The sequence below is a fragment of the Galeopterus variegatus genome, unplaced genomic scaffold (genome assembly GCF_000696425.1).
Source record: "Galeopterus variegatus unplaced genomic scaffold, G_variegatus-3.0.2 Scaffold3680, whole genome shotgun sequence".
NCBI classification, from domain to species: domain Eukaryota; kingdom Metazoa; phylum Chordata; class Mammalia; order Dermoptera; family Cynocephalidae; genus Galeopterus; species Galeopterus variegatus.
This window is the reverse complement of record NW_007729791.1, coordinates 47303-66323: the sequence shown is the minus strand read 5'-3', so window position 1 is coordinate 66323 and position 19021 is coordinate 47303. Positions and strand designations below refer to the sequence as shown.

At 40.7% G+C, this 19021-nt stretch overlaps 1 protein-coding gene across 1 annotated transcript in view; it reads left to right on the top strand.

Moving 5' to 3' along the window:
- MAOA (monoamine oxidase A) overlaps positions 1-18292 on the top strand; it is a 68607-nt gene extending 50315 nt beyond the window's left edge. Inside the window, exons 6-15 of the mRNA XM_008585708.1 lie at positions 566-707; positions 3005-3154; positions 3433-3592; positions 4438-4534; positions 8440-8493; positions 12468-12525; positions 13735-13832; positions 15510-15621; positions 15823-15885; positions 16071-18292. Of these exons, the coding sequence (XP_008583930.1) occupies positions 566-707; positions 3005-3154; positions 3433-3592; positions 4438-4534; positions 8440-8493; positions 12468-12525; positions 13735-13832; positions 15510-15621; positions 15823-15885; positions 16071-16217 (1081 nt within the window). The 3' untranslated portion in view covers positions 16218-18292. The remainder of the gene's footprint in view (positions 1-565; positions 708-3004; positions 3155-3432; positions 3593-4437; positions 4535-8439; positions 8494-12467; positions 12526-13734; positions 13833-15509; positions 15622-15822; positions 15886-16070) is intronic.
- The last annotated feature ends 729 nt before the right edge of the window (positions 18293-19021 follow it).

Below are 19021 nucleotides of genomic sequence, written 5' to 3'. Positions count from 1 at the left end.
ACCGGCCACTCACTGGCTGAGCGAGGTGCGGGAGCAACACCGAGGGTTGCAATCCCGTAGCCGGTCCCGGTCCGGTACGGGTGCGACACTGCGGGTTGCGATCCGTTGCCGGTCACGAAAAAAGACAAAAAGGAAAAAAATAAATAAATAAAATAAAAGACCTCATTGGCTGTAGCACAGAGAGGGATACATGAGGGGATGTCCCCCCCCTGGAGGGACACTGGTAGCCTGGACCAGGGCAGAGACAGTGGTAGCAGAGAGGAGAGGAGGGTTGTTAAAACAGTTGAGAACAAATACCCCTAATCATCCCGGACAAGCATAGTGACCCTTTGGACAGAACCAGGATTAGCATATTTGGAGCTAACCCATAATTTCTTAAAAGCAGGAGAAAACTTTATTTCTCCCAATAGTTAAAAAATGCGTTCTTTCAAAAATTGAGCCCATGAGGTTTTTTTCAAAAGTAATAGAAATACTTTCTAACATACTACATTGTGTTTTAAAAACATGAGATCCCCTGACTCATGTATATATGGTCGCCTGACTTCTACACTTGTTCTGTAAACAGGACTGCTAGGCAATTTGCCTCTCTCTTCATCAATATCAATGTGACCTCTGAGCCCCATGAGGTGTCTGCCCTGTGGTTCTTGTGGTACGTGAAGCAATGTGGGGGCACCATGCGGATATTCTCAGTCACCAATGGGGGCCAGGTATGGTGTGTTCGTTCTGAAACTAACTTCGTTTGTGATTTTTGCCCTTGCCCAGAGTAGTGTCTTAAAAAAATTAACATTTCAAAACATAAACAATTAGCAGCGTGAAATAATCTCAAAAACTTTTCTGAAAAAAATTTCTCATTTTCTTTTTTTATTCCTGAAAATAAGTTCACAGTAAAAGAATATTTCATTTTGAGTTAATTTGGTTTGGGGAATTAAACTCCTTCCTTTTGGAGGTAGGAAAAAATAGGCTATTTATGTAGGAGAAGCTAAATTACTAAAGTAAATTAATTTCCCCCAAATTCTAGTACTTGTAAAATTATCTTACTTAAAGTCATCTCTGTTAAAGACATAAGGCTTTTGTCCTATCGATTTCTCAGAGTTACTCTTTCATGTTGACTGTTACGGAATGGGAAGTGACTGTTCTTCCTTCTAATTCACACAAGTGATTTATGGCCACTCTTTCCATAGTAAATTCTGTATTCTAGATTCTAGACTTTTGCTGCCCAGTTGCATTTCCCTGGCTTCTATACTATTTCCGTAAATAATGAATGAACTCATTTGGTTCAGTGTCTGGACACACAGCAAACTGGTGGCAAAACCAGAATCCTAATTCTCTGATTCCCCAGACTCTGAGATTCTTTGTTTCAAGACTCTGCCTTATCCAAAGAGAATGGGTATCTCTTGTCTAGGAATGTTATGCCTGGATGGGATGAGGTTTACTTAGCAGCAGTTTACTTCTAACTTATGCTCTATTCTCTGATTCCCAGAATTCTGAGTGCATAGTGCAAGATGTAGAGTCTATGTGAATTTTTCTTCTCCTTAGGAAACCATCAGAAGTCCCCAAGTTGTTCCTCTGACACAAAGAGTTATTGCCCATTTGACTCTTAGCTTTGGCAAACACAAGACAGTTGCAATTTTTATGTGCCTTTACTTACTGGCAGAAATTCTACATTATCCCTTTTAACCCATATTTTACTTTCTGAGGTATCTTGACTCATGTATGATATTTGTGTCTTTCATTCAGAGGAGCTAGGATGCTTCTAGCCAAACCTTGTGTGGCCTCTTACTTAGAAGGTACAGTTCAGATTATGAATCTCAAGCCATTATCATAATATATTTAGAAAAAACTTAGGTTTATTCTGTAATAATTTAATTCAACAAATACTAGACATGGAGGAATGGACAGTGAACAAGATGGAAATAGGTCATGGTTTTTCTACTACACTAAAATTCAAATTAACTCTTGGAAAACATAGGTCAGATTATAAATTCAGTGATACCAGTTTCTTGAGCAAGGACAAATCATGAATTTAGATCTGAAACACTATGGGTATATTTTTATAAAGAACTTTGGTGGTGTCAGTAAACCAGTAGCCAGTTATAAAAGCGCAAAAATCACTGCAGGGCTGCTCATGCACGGTTGTCTTGAGGAGTGTGATTGAGGTACCTAATTGTCAAATGTTGGGCTGTGGCTCAGTCTACTGTCTATTTCTAACCATTCAAAGATTCTTGTACAACAGGCTAAAAAGATTCCCCTGGTTCTTACCAAATGCATTGTGCTAAGGGCTTACCTTCTGAGATTAAGCTGGAACCATTTCCATGGTACGCGCAGCAGATGGCAGTGGGCAGAGAACTGATTTTATAGGGATGTTCAGGAGAACTGTTTATTGGTGTCTAAAGGAACAAGGAGGTGCTTCGCCATCACCCCTCTGCCTCCAAACTTTTGGATATTTTTCAAAAAATTACTCAAGATCTGAGATTCAGATTCCTAGGACATTATTTGGTGATGACTGGTAGGGCACGGCTATCCCTAAGAGCACCCTGAGCCTATTCTCTTAGAGTAATGTTGTCTATAATATGGCACCATCTGCATCCTTACCTGCCTGGACAGCCCCAAGCTGGGACTGCGAGAAGCCAAGGGAAATGGGACACCGCTTCCTCTGGGGCAAGTGCAGTGCCCTCCCCTTCCTGGGGCTCCCTCCGGGCACTGCACTCTTGGACATTTGAAGCCCACAGACTTGCCGATATTCCCATTTGGACAGGGAAGCACTGGCATAGAACATTTCTTCTGGTTCTGTGTTTTTTTCATTTCTGGAAGCTGTGCAAGGAATGATAATTGAGGTGTCATGGCAGACTCTGCCTCTGTCCTAATCAGTTCTTCCAACAGTTAAGTGTGCAGAGGGTGGAGGTCTGGTCTGTGACTTTCTGAAGGTTTTCTAACGAGTGGCAAATAAAATTTTCCTTCCTCAGGCTTTTATAACATTTACTTTCCTGCATACCTCCTCCTGTAGGAACGGAAGTTTGTAGGCGGATCTGGTCAAGTGAGCGAGCGGATAATGGACCTCCTTGGGGATCGAGTGAAGCTGAAGCATCCTGTTACCTGTGTTGACCAGTCAGGTGACAACGTCATCATAGAGACATTGAATCATGAACTCTATGAGGTAACTCATAGTCAAAGGAGCATATAGTGCATAGTCTTGTGTCTTCTGCAGCTTCTAACCAAATATAATCCAAGCAGTGGTATAATTAATGCTGACGTGTTTCTGTCTCAGTTTTCCAAATTACCAGCCTAGGTTGACCTACCTTGTTCTGTTTTGTTACCTCATTTTGTATGTTGTTACTGCTCAATGTCAATTGAAATGCTAAAGATGATGTTTTACGCCCTTTGCAAAGACTGCAGCTCACATTTGAGGTGATGTTTTGTGTATGTGTATTTTAGTGCAGATACGTAATTAGTGCCATTCCCCCGACCTTGACTGCCAAAATCCACTTCAGACCAGAGCTTCCTGTGGAGAGAAACCAGTTAATTCAGCGTCTTCCTATGGGGTCTGTCATTAAGTGCATGATGTATTACAAGGAGGCCTTCTGGAAGAAGAAGGGTAGGCTGCTCTTATTCTTGTTTAAACTGTAGTAAGTGAAGAAACCACATTTTTTCAGGAATTTTGAACAGAAGGTACTAAACGGAAAAATGATAAGTTTTTTAAATTGGTAGAGAAAAGATCAGAATCTTACTCTGTTCAATTTATTATAGCTCCTGGGAATAAAAAGTGACTCCAACAGCACTTGTTGGCAATGAGAGGGAAGAAAGAGATCACACCAGTTGCAGGGTCACCATTGCCTTGGCTTCTGGCATTTGTTCTGCTACTTATTCTTCATGAGCGGAGTGAGGCCAAGGGGCCCTGTGGAAAGAGTGCCACTTGGAAGTCAGACATTCCTAGGCTTACTAGCATTTGTTTCTAAGTGAAGAATAGTGACAGTAATACCCACCTTTAGGGGGGGGTTTGAGGCTTAACTGAGGCAGGGTCTGGGATTTAGTAGGCTCTCTGGATGTGGTGGCTGCTGTGGATAAACCTTCTCCTTATACTTGCAGGATTCCTTCCTGCCACCTCTTCCATGGGTTGATGGGGTGATTCCCTCCAACACATTCCTTCTCTTTCTCCACATATTCTGGGATCCAGGGCGTCTTACCATTTTTGCCATACATCGGTCATAAGCCCTTTATGTAAAGGTGATAGAGATAGGTCATTTTCCATGTCTGTGGGTGAATAGAAATCCTTCTATAGTCAGTGTATGTATAGAACAGGAAATAGCTTCTGGAGTGGGGGCAAAGACCAATAGCTTAAATTTTGCCTTCCTCTTAGCAAATGTTTTACATTTAGAGTGTGTGTGTCTGTCTGTATGAAGAGGTTAGTCTCAGTCTCCTGTTTGTTTTCTTCTGGTTAAGATTACTGTGGCTGCATGATCATTGAAGATGAAGAAGCTCCAATTTCAATAACCTTGGATGACACCAAGCCAGATGGATCGGTGCCCGCCATCATGGGGTAAGTCAGAGCAGGGCGTTCTGCATTTTCCAAATTGTGTTTGTGTAGTGATGTGGATGCTGGCAAAGTCTATTGTTCTGGAATTGAGCTCAAGCAATGATAAATAACGCTAGGAAACTATATTATGTTTCTGTGTATTAAAATATTATAGTAATGTTTTGTGTGTGGCACAAGAACATTGAGAAACTTTACTAAAATTGACAGCACTTTTAATTTGTGCCAATGTTTCTTTCTCCCATAAAACTTACATGTTGAGGACAGAGTGAAAAAAGCAGCTAGATCGGCCACATGGTAGCCAAGCCTGCCTAGAGGCAGAATGGCCACAAACATTCTGGAATGAGAATGAACTATTTTATCCTATAAAACCTTACAGACTCAGGGTTTCTGGGGTTGATCCTTTTCTCCATTCCAAACATTTGCTACATAGCAAATGTCATTGTTACCCTGAGATATAAGATGGCTGACCAATGAGGAGGCACAGTTTGGAGTCAAGCCAGGCCTTGAGTGAATGGCATGGCACTTTTCCCAGTGCGTCGCTCTGCAGTTACCCTTCACTAGCGGTGCTTCACTTACCCTCAGAAGGGCTGGGTGGTCTGGGCCGTGGTTCTGTGTACGGAAGAGGAGAGCCCTTCCCCTCTCCTCCCATCTGTGCGCACAGCTGCCCTTCAGGGGACTAGGGGTCCAGAGAAGAAAGCAGGGCTTCCACAAAGTAATTGTTAAGAAGTGCCACAGCCTCCCATTGCCTGCCTTTTGGCCCTTCTTGGAAACTATACAGATAAAAAGCTGTTTATTCCAACATACCTTAACAAAAGAATGTGCCTTCATTAGCAGTCAAGTGACTAATTTTAGAGACAGGTGGTTTCCCCTTCACTCCTGGGAAATGCATATCTCTTGCTTGAAGGGAGAGGTGAGCTCATGCACGTCATGTCATTGAAGGAAAATTACAAAGACAAAAGGGGCAGACCCATGTCCCAAGGGACTTAGAAAGCAGGTTGTGCTATCGTGGTACTAACAAGACATTGTGTAACCATTTCTCTGACTCTAAAATATAAGAAGTAGCACTAGCCTCCCTGTGAAGGGCAGGTGCTTACAACATGATGACCATCAGAACAACGTATCCTCATTGTCTCTAACCTCACTGGGCAAGAAAGGATACAGGTTATTTTGGCAGTTTGACATCACCCTCTATATGCCAGAGAAAAGCAGGAGGTTGGGGTACACGTTTCAGGAGAATGTCAGTTAAGACCAATCCAACTATGGGTGGAAGAACATTGATAATCTTCTTGCTCTGGGAATTAGATATATGACATCTACATTTCCGGGCTTTCTTTGGCTTTCTTAACGAGCACATCTAAGGGAGGACCCTTTCAGGTGTTAATGGGGTTATTTAGGCAGTTCCTAGCAGGTGATATTCTAGTCTGGTTTTTTTCTTTTTTTGTAACATAGTCGATTGTACATATCTGTGGGGTAGAGTTGAATATCAATACCTGTGTGCAATGCGTGATACTCAAATCAGGATGATTAGTATATTCAACATTATACAACGTAATCATTTATCATAGCCCTTTACCAATTCCTCCCTTACCACTTGCCTCCTGTTCTCTCCTTTTGAAAGTTCAATGTATTGTGATTGTTGTATCTTTCTTTCTTTCTTTTGATTTTTTTATTGTTTTAGCTCCCACTTATAAGTGAAGACCTGCAGTAATTCTCTTTCTGTGCCTGGCATATTTCACTTAACATGATTTTCTCTAAATTCATCCATGTTGCTGCGAATGGCAGTATTTCATTCTTTTGTATGGCAGAGTAATATTCCATTGTGTATATATACTACATTTTCCTTATCTTGTCACCTGATGACATTTAGGTTGGTTCCAACTCTTGGCTATTGTAAATAGAGCTGCAATAAACGGGGGTGCAGGTATCCCTTCAACATGATGATTTCCATTCCTTTGGGTATACAGCCAGCAGTCGAATTGCTGGATCACACGGCAGTTCTATCTGTAGCTGTTTGAGGAACCTCCATACTGTTTTCCATAAAGGCTGCAACAATTTACAGTCCCACCAACAGTGTAGGAGGGTTCCCCTTTCTCTGCATCCTTGCCAGCATTTGTTATTCTCTGACTTTTTGATAATATTCTATCTGGACATTATCCTTCACCCTGCTCTTAGCACCTTATGAGGAAAGCCTTGAAGTTATATTGCCTCTACCTTGCACTTTGGTCTTAGTAATTAATTGTGCAGCACTATGTTTGTAATAATCAGCACCTTTTGGAAACTGGTAAGGACCTTGTACTTTAGAACTGTGAAATGTCCCCAACACAAAGTCAGCATGTTTAATTTCCTCAATAAAACACCAAGGAAAGTTAAAGGATATTTGCCCATAGTTAGAATTAGATCAAAGGGGTTATTTCATTCATGACATGGTTTGACAGACATAGCCAACACTAACTGCCCTTTGGGAAAGGCACCATAAAAAGGATTTAAGATGAGTTGACTAAGAAGGTTTTCAGATAAATTGTTTAATTTTTCATCAGATATTGACTTTTTAGAAATACTTCATAAGTCTAATCTTATTGATTCTTGCATAAACCTAAAATTTAAGTAAAATCATTAATATCAAGCCATATGCTAAGGTGTTAAATCATACAAAATTATGACTATAGCCCGTAAAGTTCAATAGTTCAAGTATCTTAAATAATCCACAGCTTTCTCTGAAATACTATTCTCTGGATTAACACATTTTTTATCTTTCCTTCCCAGAATGATTTAAAATAATAGCTTTAAAAGAATTGCCAAATGAGGAACAGTTTAATTGGGGAGTAGGGAGAGGAAGAAATATCTGTTTTCAGCCCTTGCATTTTCAGCCCTGATCTACTTGTCTTTTTGGTCTAGAAGAAAAGAAATACAATTTTAAAACTTTTTTTAATGGGAAAATAATTTCATTGTCTCATTTGGATTTTTGAAAGCTTTCTAATAATAGTATAACTAAGGACTTTATGTCGCAGTTCAATTCTTTAAAATATATGTGCCATTAGTAATATCAGTATAGTAAATAGAATCTGTTTGGTTAAAGGGAAGCAGGCAGATTATAACTGAGTTTTCCTGAGTTACTTTACTTGGGGACCACATTAGGTCAGTTTCCCAGGAAGCCAACTTGGAGATGGAGACTTGGATCCTGGAGGTTTACTGGGAAGTGCTCTGGGGATTGCTACCTGTGGGAGAAGGCAAGGAATCAGCATCAGGCAGAGGGAGAAGTTGGGCTCCAGTGTTGTCCCAGCAAAGGCCTCAACCATCCCCTGGGAAGCTCTGGAGCTGGGATAACCCTTCAGAGTTGTCCTGAACTGAGCCAAGGAAGTGGACCCAGAGCCAGTCATTGGGTACTGGTTGCTCTGGAGAGGGGCGGGACCTTGAGCAAGGCAGTTCTGTGCTGCAAAGTGCAATTGCTGGGGTAGGTTTCACCTGCGAGCTAAGGGGACCAAGTGCCTGGTCTTGAAGGGGAATCTGGAGGGGCCCACTATGGCATCTACTACAGACATATATTTGGGTTTTCAGCTTTTATCCAGTATTTGGCAGAAGGCAGCAGTCATTACCAGGATAATCTTTTTATGCAATATTAATTCATCCGACATTTGATTTCCTGCTGAATCCCAAAAGCTGTGTTAAACTTCAGGAGTAAAATATTGAGTGGGAGGTGACCTGTCATTTAGGAGCCCACAGCCTAGCAGGGATTTTGGACACAGAGGCAGACTGAAAACAACATGGCATTTACTCTAATAGAGGCGGAGGGTCCAGGAAAGGTCATTAATGCTGAGTAGGTGGAAGTAAGAGCACTTCAAAAAGAAGGGGTAACTCTTAAGATAAAGGGCTGTAACCTAATCATTCACATGTAATCTCTCTCTTTCTAGCTTCATCCTTGCGAGAAAAGCTGAACAATTTGCTAAGCTCCATAAAGAAATAAGGTAAGAGTTAATATTTGAAAAAGAGATAAAAAGTTAGCTTTATATTGTGTTTTTTGCCCTAACAACAGTAGAATAGCATCAGGAAAACACAATACTTTACAAATATTCTCAAAATCGCAACAAATCAACCTTTTCATATTTTGCCACAGCCCCCTCAACCCAGTTCTTGCCCATAGGCATATATTGATTTAATTTGACATATCTGTGTTTATTTTACAGTGGTTGAGAGGTAGGATTTCCCTGTAAGATGGATGGAGAAAAATTATATAGAAAATGTTAGCTATGAAAAAAGCTGTAGAGGCCGAGTCTCAATCCCTTTGCAAGGCCATTATCCCTTTCCAGCGTTCTCTGACATGGACTTTAACTGAAAAGCAAATCCATGTGTATGTGTTTTAATCTGTAGCAACTTGTGGACGTGGAAGTATTTACCACCGGTTATCTGGGACACAGCTCTGATGTTCCCTTCCCCTAAGAGCTTCCTAGTACAAAGCAGTTGTTTTAGGAAAGTGGCTTTTTTCTCTTTCTTTCTCTCTTTCTGTTCTGTTTTGTCATGGCTTCCTTTGTTCAAAAAAACCCTACCTGAAAGGGTAAGCCTATCAACATCAGAGTCATTAGGCTGTTGGGGGAATGCCTCTAGGAATTTCCAGGCTTCCCTTTAGGGTAGCTCTAAATTCTTTGCTAGCTTTTGAAGAGGTCCAGTACACACATTTAATTCAAAATTACACATTTAATTTAATTCAAAAATTAAACAGCCAACCCATTAGCAGCCTTTGCTTTAGGATTTAATTTGATGACTTTAGAAGGCAGGAAAAGGCTGCAGAACAAGTTCCCCACATGTACACACCAGATTTATTTGAGCAACCATGAGTTTTGATATCAGGAAGGGAACTATTAGGGTCCAGTGACAGGGAATGATTTGTTCAAAGATCCATAGTTAGTGACTTAGTTCGTTCATGCTGCTATAACAAAATTCCTGAGACTGGGTAGTTATAAAGAATAGAAGTTTATTGCTCACAGTTCTAGAGCCTGAGAAGTCCAAGATCATGGCACCAGCAGATTCAGTGTCTGGTGAGGGCCTGTTCCATAGATGGCATTTTATTGCAGCGTCCTCACATGGCAGAAAAGGTGGAAGGGGGAAAGGCAAAAAGAGATGAATGCTATGTCCTCAAGTGGCAGAAGGCAAAAGATCAAAAAGGCTAGTTCTCCAAGCCCTTTTATAAGGGCACTTATCCCGTTCATGAGGGCCAAGCCCACATAATTTAACCACTTCCCAAAAGGCCCTATCTTAAAACCATCATCACCTTGAGGGTTAAGATCCAACATATAAATTTTGGAGGGACACATGCATTCAAACCGTAGGAGTTAGCTTGTGACAAAGTCAGAAGGAGCATATCAACGCATACTTTTTTTCATTACACCACACTAAGCTTGACATTTTCTTTTGGATTTCCTGCTTTCCTTCCTTATTAATAGTAAAATAAATACCAGCCTGGAGGTAGACATTTGGTTATGATTCCACATGGTAGCTGAACTTCTTAAAAGTTCTTGTAAGGCATACCCTTATTGAATATGTCATTGACGAGCGCAGTGGTTCCCAGAACTGACTACAGCAAAATCTCCCAAAGGGTGCTTGGAAAATATATTTTTCTGAGGCCTGTAGATTATGATTCAGTAGATCCAAGGTGGTGCCTGAGTATTTGTCTTTTTTAGCAAGTTTTTCTGGTAATTATGATAAGCAGTCAGATTTAGAAACCAGTGTATAAATTCAACTACAAGATGATTTACACAGTGACCTCTTTTGGTCATCATTTAAAATAAGTTCTATTATTTTTTGAGCCAAACTAATCAATTAGTGCATTGCTCCAACATCCTTGCCTTATATATCTTTTCCAAAATTTTTTTATTTTAATGGAAGGAAGGGAAGGGAAGGATAATTTCCTGATGTGTTTGTGTGAACTCATCCTAGGCTCATCTAATAATAGGAAATGTAGTAAGACATGACTTATATTTATTATAACTGGTTTTATCATTCATAAATGACAAAAATGAACTTACAATGTAGGCTGATTGTATTTTAGGTTTCACTCTGCTTTAATAAAGATTTTATTATGTATCCTGAAAATAAACTTCACTAAGCTTTTTAGAATGATTGTCAATACTTTTATTTTCCGATTGACTCAAAATGTCAGAATTATTGCTCATAACACCCTTGTGAAGTAGGTAAGAATCAGTAATCACTTTATAGACTAGAAAAGAGGGTACCTTTCTAGGCTGAGGATGGATATTGATTTAACAAATATTTAGTGAGCACGTACAACAGGAGGATGCTCAAAAGAGGAGAGCCTCGCCCTGCTATTAGTTAGCTGAGCCATGCAAAGTCTCTGTAGCTCACTGAGCCTCAGCTTCCTCATCTCTGAGAGGAGGGGCTCAGATTAGACAGAGACAGACAGACAGGTAGACAGTAGAACTGAGTCTTCTTCCCATTCTTCCTTTCCTTTCTGATTTTTGATGTGTAGTAGTACGGCTCCTTGAAGGAAACCAAACTTTTCCTAACTGTCCTGGAATTTAAATATCTGCCTAATGTTGTGTGACATCATCTGAGGAGTGGCATTTGTCTCGCCCTTAAAACTTTTCATGGGAAAATGGTGGCAATAAGCCACCATTTATAATTCCACCTCCTTCTGACTTAATACTCTATACCCATGAGGTGGAAGTTCTGGGAGTTACATAAATGGTGTAAGTGTGAGGAGTCAGATCAATTTATAAAGTTACATTTTGTCCTACATTATTCAGAGAAATTGGGGGCATGTTTTAAAAATTATCTTCTAATGTAATTAGCAACATAAATTTGTATATTTTTAAATCTCTGTTTCTTTTATTTCCAATAAGCTTGACCCCCCCGCCACCCCTCTCCCCTGCATATTTTTGGCCATTTTTCCCTTCAGCTTAAGCTTGTCTTACAGACTTGAATTAAACCTGTTGCCACATTTTTTAACAGATATTTTTCCAGTTGCTTGTTAGCCTTTAACAAATATTTTGGAGCATTTTCAAATGTTTAAACCATATAAAGACTAAAAACGGTAAATATGAAAAGTATATAACTGAATCAGTGTGAACCTATTCAAATAAATCCTGAAATAGAACCATTAATTTCTAAAATGTGTGATTTTAGTAAATTAAACCTTTTTGTTAAATTTCACCAAGAGTAGTTGAGTGTTTATCACTTGAATATATCTTGCTTCCAGAAGAGTTTAGATAATACAGCTACTGATTTTTCAGATATAATAGATGTCGTGTTTGGTGCTAGCCCCAAAGACTGTGTTTGAAGTAGCATCGTGTAGCATATTATGCCACCCCCCAGGTTCCCCTTGGAGTACTGTGGCCCAGAGATCATTTTGTCAGGTGACAGATTACTAGACTGAAATGACTTTTGTAAGCCTCTCCTGGTATAGCATATCCTATATTGTGCTTATAAGATTAAATGAGTTTTATATGTTTGTAGATATTTAAAACACAAGTATAGGATAGTTAAAAGCCATTCACTGTCATATGTACTATAGACATATAAGAGGGATCATTCTAAAATTCTACATATTCCAGAAAAGTGTTATAAAATCAAATCCTAAGATTGACTAAATATAATATAATTTTATTTTCCCCATTTTTATCTCAAATAGATATATTAGGTAGTGGAAAAGGCAAAAATGTGAAAAAGAAGGAAAATTCTGTTGAATCTTCAAGTCAAATGACTGTATTGAGACATAGAAAGCTAATTTGAGGGCAGAGATTCATTGAACTGTTCGCCTTGTACAGTTAGAGAAGGCCATTGATATTAATTTTTCTGTAATAAATCTAGCTCATTGGCAAAGGCCCTGGAACTCAAAGGCCCTGGAATAAAAAAGTATTTTGTTTATTCTCTATCCATCAGTTATTACTTCCCTAACATTTTTTGACTTTTTTTTTTTTTTTAATAGGAAGAGAAAAATCTGTGAGCTGTTTGCCAAAGTGCTGGGATCCCAAGAAGCTTTACAAGTAAGAAACCCCCAGCTTTAATCCCTAGCAGGTTCTGCTCTGTTTGCTCTTAAGTGGTAAAGCAAAGTAGATTCTAGTTTTCTGACAGTCTTATGAAGAGAGTATAAAGGGATATGCTTAACTTGGAAGATTAACTTCAGCAATCACAAAAAGCCAGGACAAGCTGGTGTCAGGTGCATGGAATTTCTGATACAACAGTTCCTTTGGGCTGTTTAAATGTTCACTTGGTCATGGCAACAATTGTGATCAGAGCCTGGAGCTGCAGGTATTATGTTAAGGATGAGTAAGTTCATTTCCTAGAAGAGAGGTCCTGCCCTCCTGTCAGTGTCAACCGCCTGTTGCACAATAAAATCCCAGATACATCATCATCTGTTGGTGAAGCACAGTACTGTGTACTTGACAAGATAGACTGAATCTAGACTCTCTGCCCAAGTCAAAGTCATACTAATTTATTTTTCCATGTGTAGAATCAAGTCAAAGATCATTTAGGGATTTCAGTGCTTTCAATGCACCACTGAAAGCAATTAGGAGAATGAAATTATTTCTGAAGAACCTACCAGTAGCTGAGGGCTCTTTTAGGGAATTATCTCTGAACTGTTCAAATTATAAACTTTCAGAATGTGTCTGAGAAACCAGAGAAGGTTCCCTCATGTCCCCTAGGCAATGTGTTTTATCTCAATTGTCCTTTTTTTAGCAGGATTCCCATCATTCACTTTTCCAGCTTGGAGAAGGGGGTTGGGAAAAAGCCTTTCTTAGACAGCGGGCTTGTCTTCTACCTCCTCCCTTCCACCCTTCTCTCAGCAGTAACACCTGGGTAGATGGGGAAGTAGTCTGTTGTTTTAAAGACTCCAGAGATTTGAGCAGACCTTCTCACAAGCTGATTATTGATGGGGTTTCCTGTAGACTTAGCTCTAAGGACTTCAGAATCTGCATGGGGATGACCTCTCTCTTGGATATTGGAATATTTCGTGTCTTTCCTACTCAAGAGGTTGGGAAGATCAAAGTATACATGGTTTGCCACTTTGGTACCTCATAAAAGGCCATTACTTGGTACTATCATGTTTCTCCTTAAATGAGTTAGATATACAGGGTCTTCTTTTTTTTTTATGTAAACTTTTTGTGGAGTAAAAAACACCAGAGCCTTTATTGTTGACTGGTAGTATTTCAGCTTTGTTTTCCCTTTGGAATTTTCTCCTCACTAAACTGCAGCCGGTGCATTATGAAGAGAAGAACTGGTGTGAGGAGCAGTACTCCGGGGGCTGCTACACCGCCTACTTCCCCCCTGGGATCATGACTCAGTTTGGAAGGTACTACCAAAGCACTATGCCAATTCATACAAGACCTGCACCAAACTTAAAAAGAGAAGCAAAGATCGATGGGAATTTTACAAATAGTAGTGAGCATTCTTATTTCTAATGTTCCAGATAGTTTGTATGTTTCTGGAAGTCCATAGAAAAATACAGATGGCAGTCCATAGAACAGTAGCTGTCAGCACACGGAACAATAGTAGAACAATGGGGAGGACTTCAGATTTTAGCAGTACTTGGGAGAATGAAGCCAGCTACAGTGTCCTCTAAGGGGTCTTCTTGAGCTCAGCTCGATATTTAGTCTCACAAGACTACCCTAGGCTCCTTGGCACCAGTCTACACAGAAGGACATTGGATGTGTTTATCCAACACATCTGTCTTGCCAGCATAGTGGTGTCAGGCATTCCTCTTCATGGGGAGGAGTCCTCGCTGTATACTGCTAAGGTGTGAGGGGATGAAATCCACACGGGGCGGGTATATCCACTTCGACTTAGAAGCCCCTTGCTCCATAGGAGCCATTATCTCTCTGCCTCATAGGCATAGTGTCCAGGGTCACTTGCTCAGCTACAAGAGACACCACACTCGGGAAAGTACAAAGTGATAGCCTCCTACAAGGTGTTTACAGTTCATTTACAGTCCTCCCAGCAAATTGGATGCAGTTTACCAATATGAAGGTGGCAGGAGGCATTTTTAGTATAAGCGGTGTTGCCCCATCACATAGGTGGCATTACATCTTCATCTGGTTTCAAAGGATCGGAGCTATGAAGTTAATGCAAGGTCACATTTGTCCACTGTGAAGGGAGAAGTATTTGTTAACCCAGTCATTACAGGAGCTCTTTGTTTGTCTTTCTTTTTTCTTAATTGAATCAAATAGCCTCTGTTAGTGATAACAGGACTGGTGAACTGTATTAGTTCTAGAGTATAAGTAGAAGTCTAGAAGATAGGACTAAGATCAGGAAATAAATGAAGCCCAGGGTTCCTGAATTGGAAAAAGAAGTGCCAGTGGGTTGAGGTGAAGGCCCTTGGGAGGTGGGCTGTGCAGCTTTTGGTAGCATTCATGAAAGTGGCTGCAGACGTGGCAGGAGTCAAACCTGAGAAGGTCGGAGGGGACACACCCATTCAGTCCAGCCCAGGCAGGACCAGTTTGTAAGAGGAGACCCATTTCCTTGGCCTCAGCCAGTCCCCAGATAAGTTCATATAAGCTAACTGTACAGAGATTGTTTTTTAAGGGGACACACACAGATAGTCCTACAGGTCTCTCTTTTGCCAGAAATGACAGTTAATACCTGTCATCCACTCACCATTACAGTTCCTCCTGCCACACGGGGAGTGCCTGCATGGCTGGGTTCTGCAGCCAAATGTGATCTCAAGGAGAACTCACCCTCGGAAGGACAGCGTAGGGAGCAGAGTGGACCACAAACAGGAAATGCACAGCAAATAATTCTATAAGCAAACAAGGAAACACCCAGCCTGATTCTCCCTGCTTGAAATTTCAGATCTTTGTGTGCAGACCCAGGAAATAAGGAGTAGCCTTTCACCCTGGGCTGAGTCACATGTGTGGTTTTTAAACCGTTTGAGTTTTCCTGTCCTCTGTAGAGTAAATGAGGGCAGTGATTGGCTCATTTACCCTCAGTGCCTTCACAGGTAACTCTGTGTGACCTCTTGGTTCCCTTGAAGGGTGATTCGCCAGCCGGTGGGCAAGATTTACTTTGCTGGCACAGAGACTGCCACACAATGGAGCGGCTACATGGATGGGGCAGTACAGGCTGGAGAACGGGCAGCTAGAGAGGTAAGAGAGGGAAACTGAGGCACTCTCCCTCCTGAGTCACGGCAGCATTTTTGGCATCTGGTCTTTCTAGTTCTTGACACAGATAGAATCTGTATGTACACTTCTCTGCCCTTGACTCATGGGGCTCGTCTATGGACAGCAGGACCTTGAGTCTGTTGAAACTACACAATCTCATTTCATACCATGGTCACTTTCTTTCAGGTCTTGAATGCTTTGGGGAAGGTGGCAAAAAAAGACATATGGGTACAAGAACCTGAATCTAAGGTGAGTTGGTGGCTCCATCTCCCTAGACCAGTCACGGCACATAGAATTCACATCTCCCTTCTTCCAGCCTCTGATTTTATTAAAGAAGCAATGGTCCAGGGGATGTCCATGCACTGATGGAAGTGTTTTGCTCCTCTTGGTCAGTGTGAAAGTTTTCCGCTAATGATCTGTGTTCATTCATCTAGGATGTTCCAGCGGTAGAAATCACCCAGACCTTCTGGGAGAGGAACCTGCCTTCTGTGTCGGGCCTGCTGAAGATCATTGGGTTTTCTACATCAGTAACTGCCCTGTGGATTGTGGCATACAAATTCAGGCTGCTGGCCCGGTCCTGAAGTTTCAGCTCACACTTCCTGCTTATTCTTTCCCAGCACCATCAAAAAAAAAAAAAAATGTTGACAAACTAACGACCGTGTCATCAGACCGTTTTTAAGTGCATTGGTTTTAACACTCCTCAATTTAGTCTTAATCAGTGTGAAAGTAAAAGTAACCCAAAAAATCACCTAATTAAATGCAGTAAGATCAAGCTCAATCTTATTTGTCTGTGTAGACTAATTCGTGTTGATTGATAGAATAAAACCTTGTGATTGCCTTCTTAATCTCAAAAAGTTAAAGTTGAAGTGCTCATCAGAAACAATTTCTGTGTCCTGTTTTTCTCCCTTTAATGCAAAATACCTGATGATTTCAGAAATAAAGCATTTGACTTTCTGTCTTTAGAGGTGGAGTACATTAAAAGCCTAGCCTGTGACTGTCCTTTTTCTGTTCTTAGGCAGTGGCAAAGTGTTGGTACAGAGCCCAGAGGCTCACAGCTTCCTGGGGTGAGTAGCTCCCACTTGGGATCAGGAAACAGTAAGGAAAAGCAGTGTGGAGGTAGGGGCATGCGGGCCATCAGACCAGGATGGGGACATCTGGTGGGCTGCTGCCTCCACTTAATTCCTGTGAGTTTTCTAGACATCTAGTCTCAGTGCCAGCTTATTTGTATGTTTTCCTCTGCTGCTTATGGAGGAGAATTTTTACCAAGTTATAATGCTTAAATTGACTTGCTGTGACTTGTGTGCAGTTCCCCAGATAAGCAGAGTAAAACAGTAGCAAGACATCCCCCAGGAGGCCTCCCCAACTATCTCTGTGTGAGAACAACTACAGTGGGCATCTTTCTTCCTCCTGGAAGGTGGCTAGACATCTATCAATCCTTGTCAGTGATAACATTCTATGCCAATTTCAGGAAGGCAGCATTTTCTTTTTTTCAGGTGGCCCCTGGCTGTCTGAAGGCCTCTAGGGGCATATATTTTTTTTCTTTTTTCCCATGATCATAAAATTAGACAAATCTCTTAATTTACATATATCTTCAACATAATTACATTTGCATAAATATTAGCACGCTAATATGATAATCTGATTGTTATTTGTTGAGACTATCAAATACAGAAAGGAAATTAACCTTATCATAAATCCAAACTTAAGATGCTGGACCCTGGTGTGAGGACTTGGGTCTTCCAAAGTTTCACCTATCCTGAGAGCAAAGAACTGGATGGTTTTTGCCACTCTTTACCATTCAATTCAAAAGCATTTTAGCTAACTTAGTAGTTTTGGTAATTTCTATATTATAACCTCACTTGCTTTAGTTATTAAGTTTTATAAAAGACATGAAATTGAGTAATTTGAGTAGTTTGGGTAATTTCTTGGATGTGCCCCAGTAAGTAAGGAGTTGCCGCATATTGTACCACACACCTTTGAGAAATCTAATCTGTTGCAGTTGCTTCTTATCACTTACTGATTAACTCAGTCCTGTCTCACCTTTTGGGAAATGCTTATTTAAGCTTTTTAACTGGTGACAGCTTTAACAGTAATCAGGTTGTTAACATACTAAAGGCGTGAACGTTGAAGAACTCATGCGATTTACCCACTTCTGCAACTTTTTAGAAAACTATTCTAATTAGGTCAACTCTATTACACTACAGATTGGTATCAAAATGAATGTCAGTCCAGATTTGCCCACACATGAAATTGGAACTAACTTTCACCATATGTGAAGTCATCCAACATGAGGGTACCATAGGTCTTTTCTGAAAGTCAGTTTAAGAGCCTGGCCCTGTTAAGGCATCCACTTCACAGTTCTGAAAGCTGACTTGGGTCTCACTCCATAGCTTGGCTAAGAATTACATTTAAATATGTCATTGGTCTGTCACAATGAGCTCTTAATTAAGGTCTCATGCTCCACTGGAGAAAAAATATTGAAAGATTGTGAACTATGTTTAGTTTGATTGTGAACTTGGTGCCTAATGTTTCTTGTCTGAAGTTTGCCCCAGTGCTACATGCGAGGTAATGCATATGTGTGCGTTTTGCCAATGAGGTAAGATTTTGCCTGTATGGTACTGTTTTGTTTGTTAATAAACTGTACTATCACCCCTGATTCAGCCCCGGCTCCTCTGATGATTCTATTCAGAAGGTTCAAAGCCTTTTTATAGCAGGAGGTCACAATGAAGTATTGTCCATGGAAGATAGGCTTAAAAAACCACTTGGCATTGACTCCAAATTCTCAAAGTTGAGTTTGACTCTCATGAGTTATTGAGGTTTCCTGTGAACTGATTAAGTGCTGAAATAGTGTAGTTTCCCTAACTGAGCCACAAATGTGGATTTTAATACAAAGTCTTCACCTAATTATGATACCTTGAGCAAATTGCTTTGGTTCTCTGCCTCAGTCTTCCCATCTGCAAAAGGGTAGATTGCATTATATGGCTTCTGCAGATTCTTTGCATGGTAGCATTATGGGATTTATGCATTTTGTTGCCAGCACTATATTTTTGCCTATTGTTATGGCAGGGGCAAGACACAGTCTTTCTGTATCTTGGTTCACTCTTTGTCTTAAACTGGGTTCCATGGAAACAAACTGTGAGATGCAGAGTCAGGGCAGAAAATTTATTGGAGACAGCTCCCAGAAAATACACCTAAGGGGGTGAGGAAGGCAGGATTGAGCAGAGGGAGAGTTGTCCCTCAATGCAGTTGCAACTGAGGCTTCAGCAGATCCTAACAGGGAGCTGGGAAGATCCTTCAGGAGGCAAGGAGGTCTGGCCTCTGTATCCCTTCATCAGCCTACCGCTGGGAGGGGGCATTACGTTAGGTAAGGCAGGCCCAAGGACAA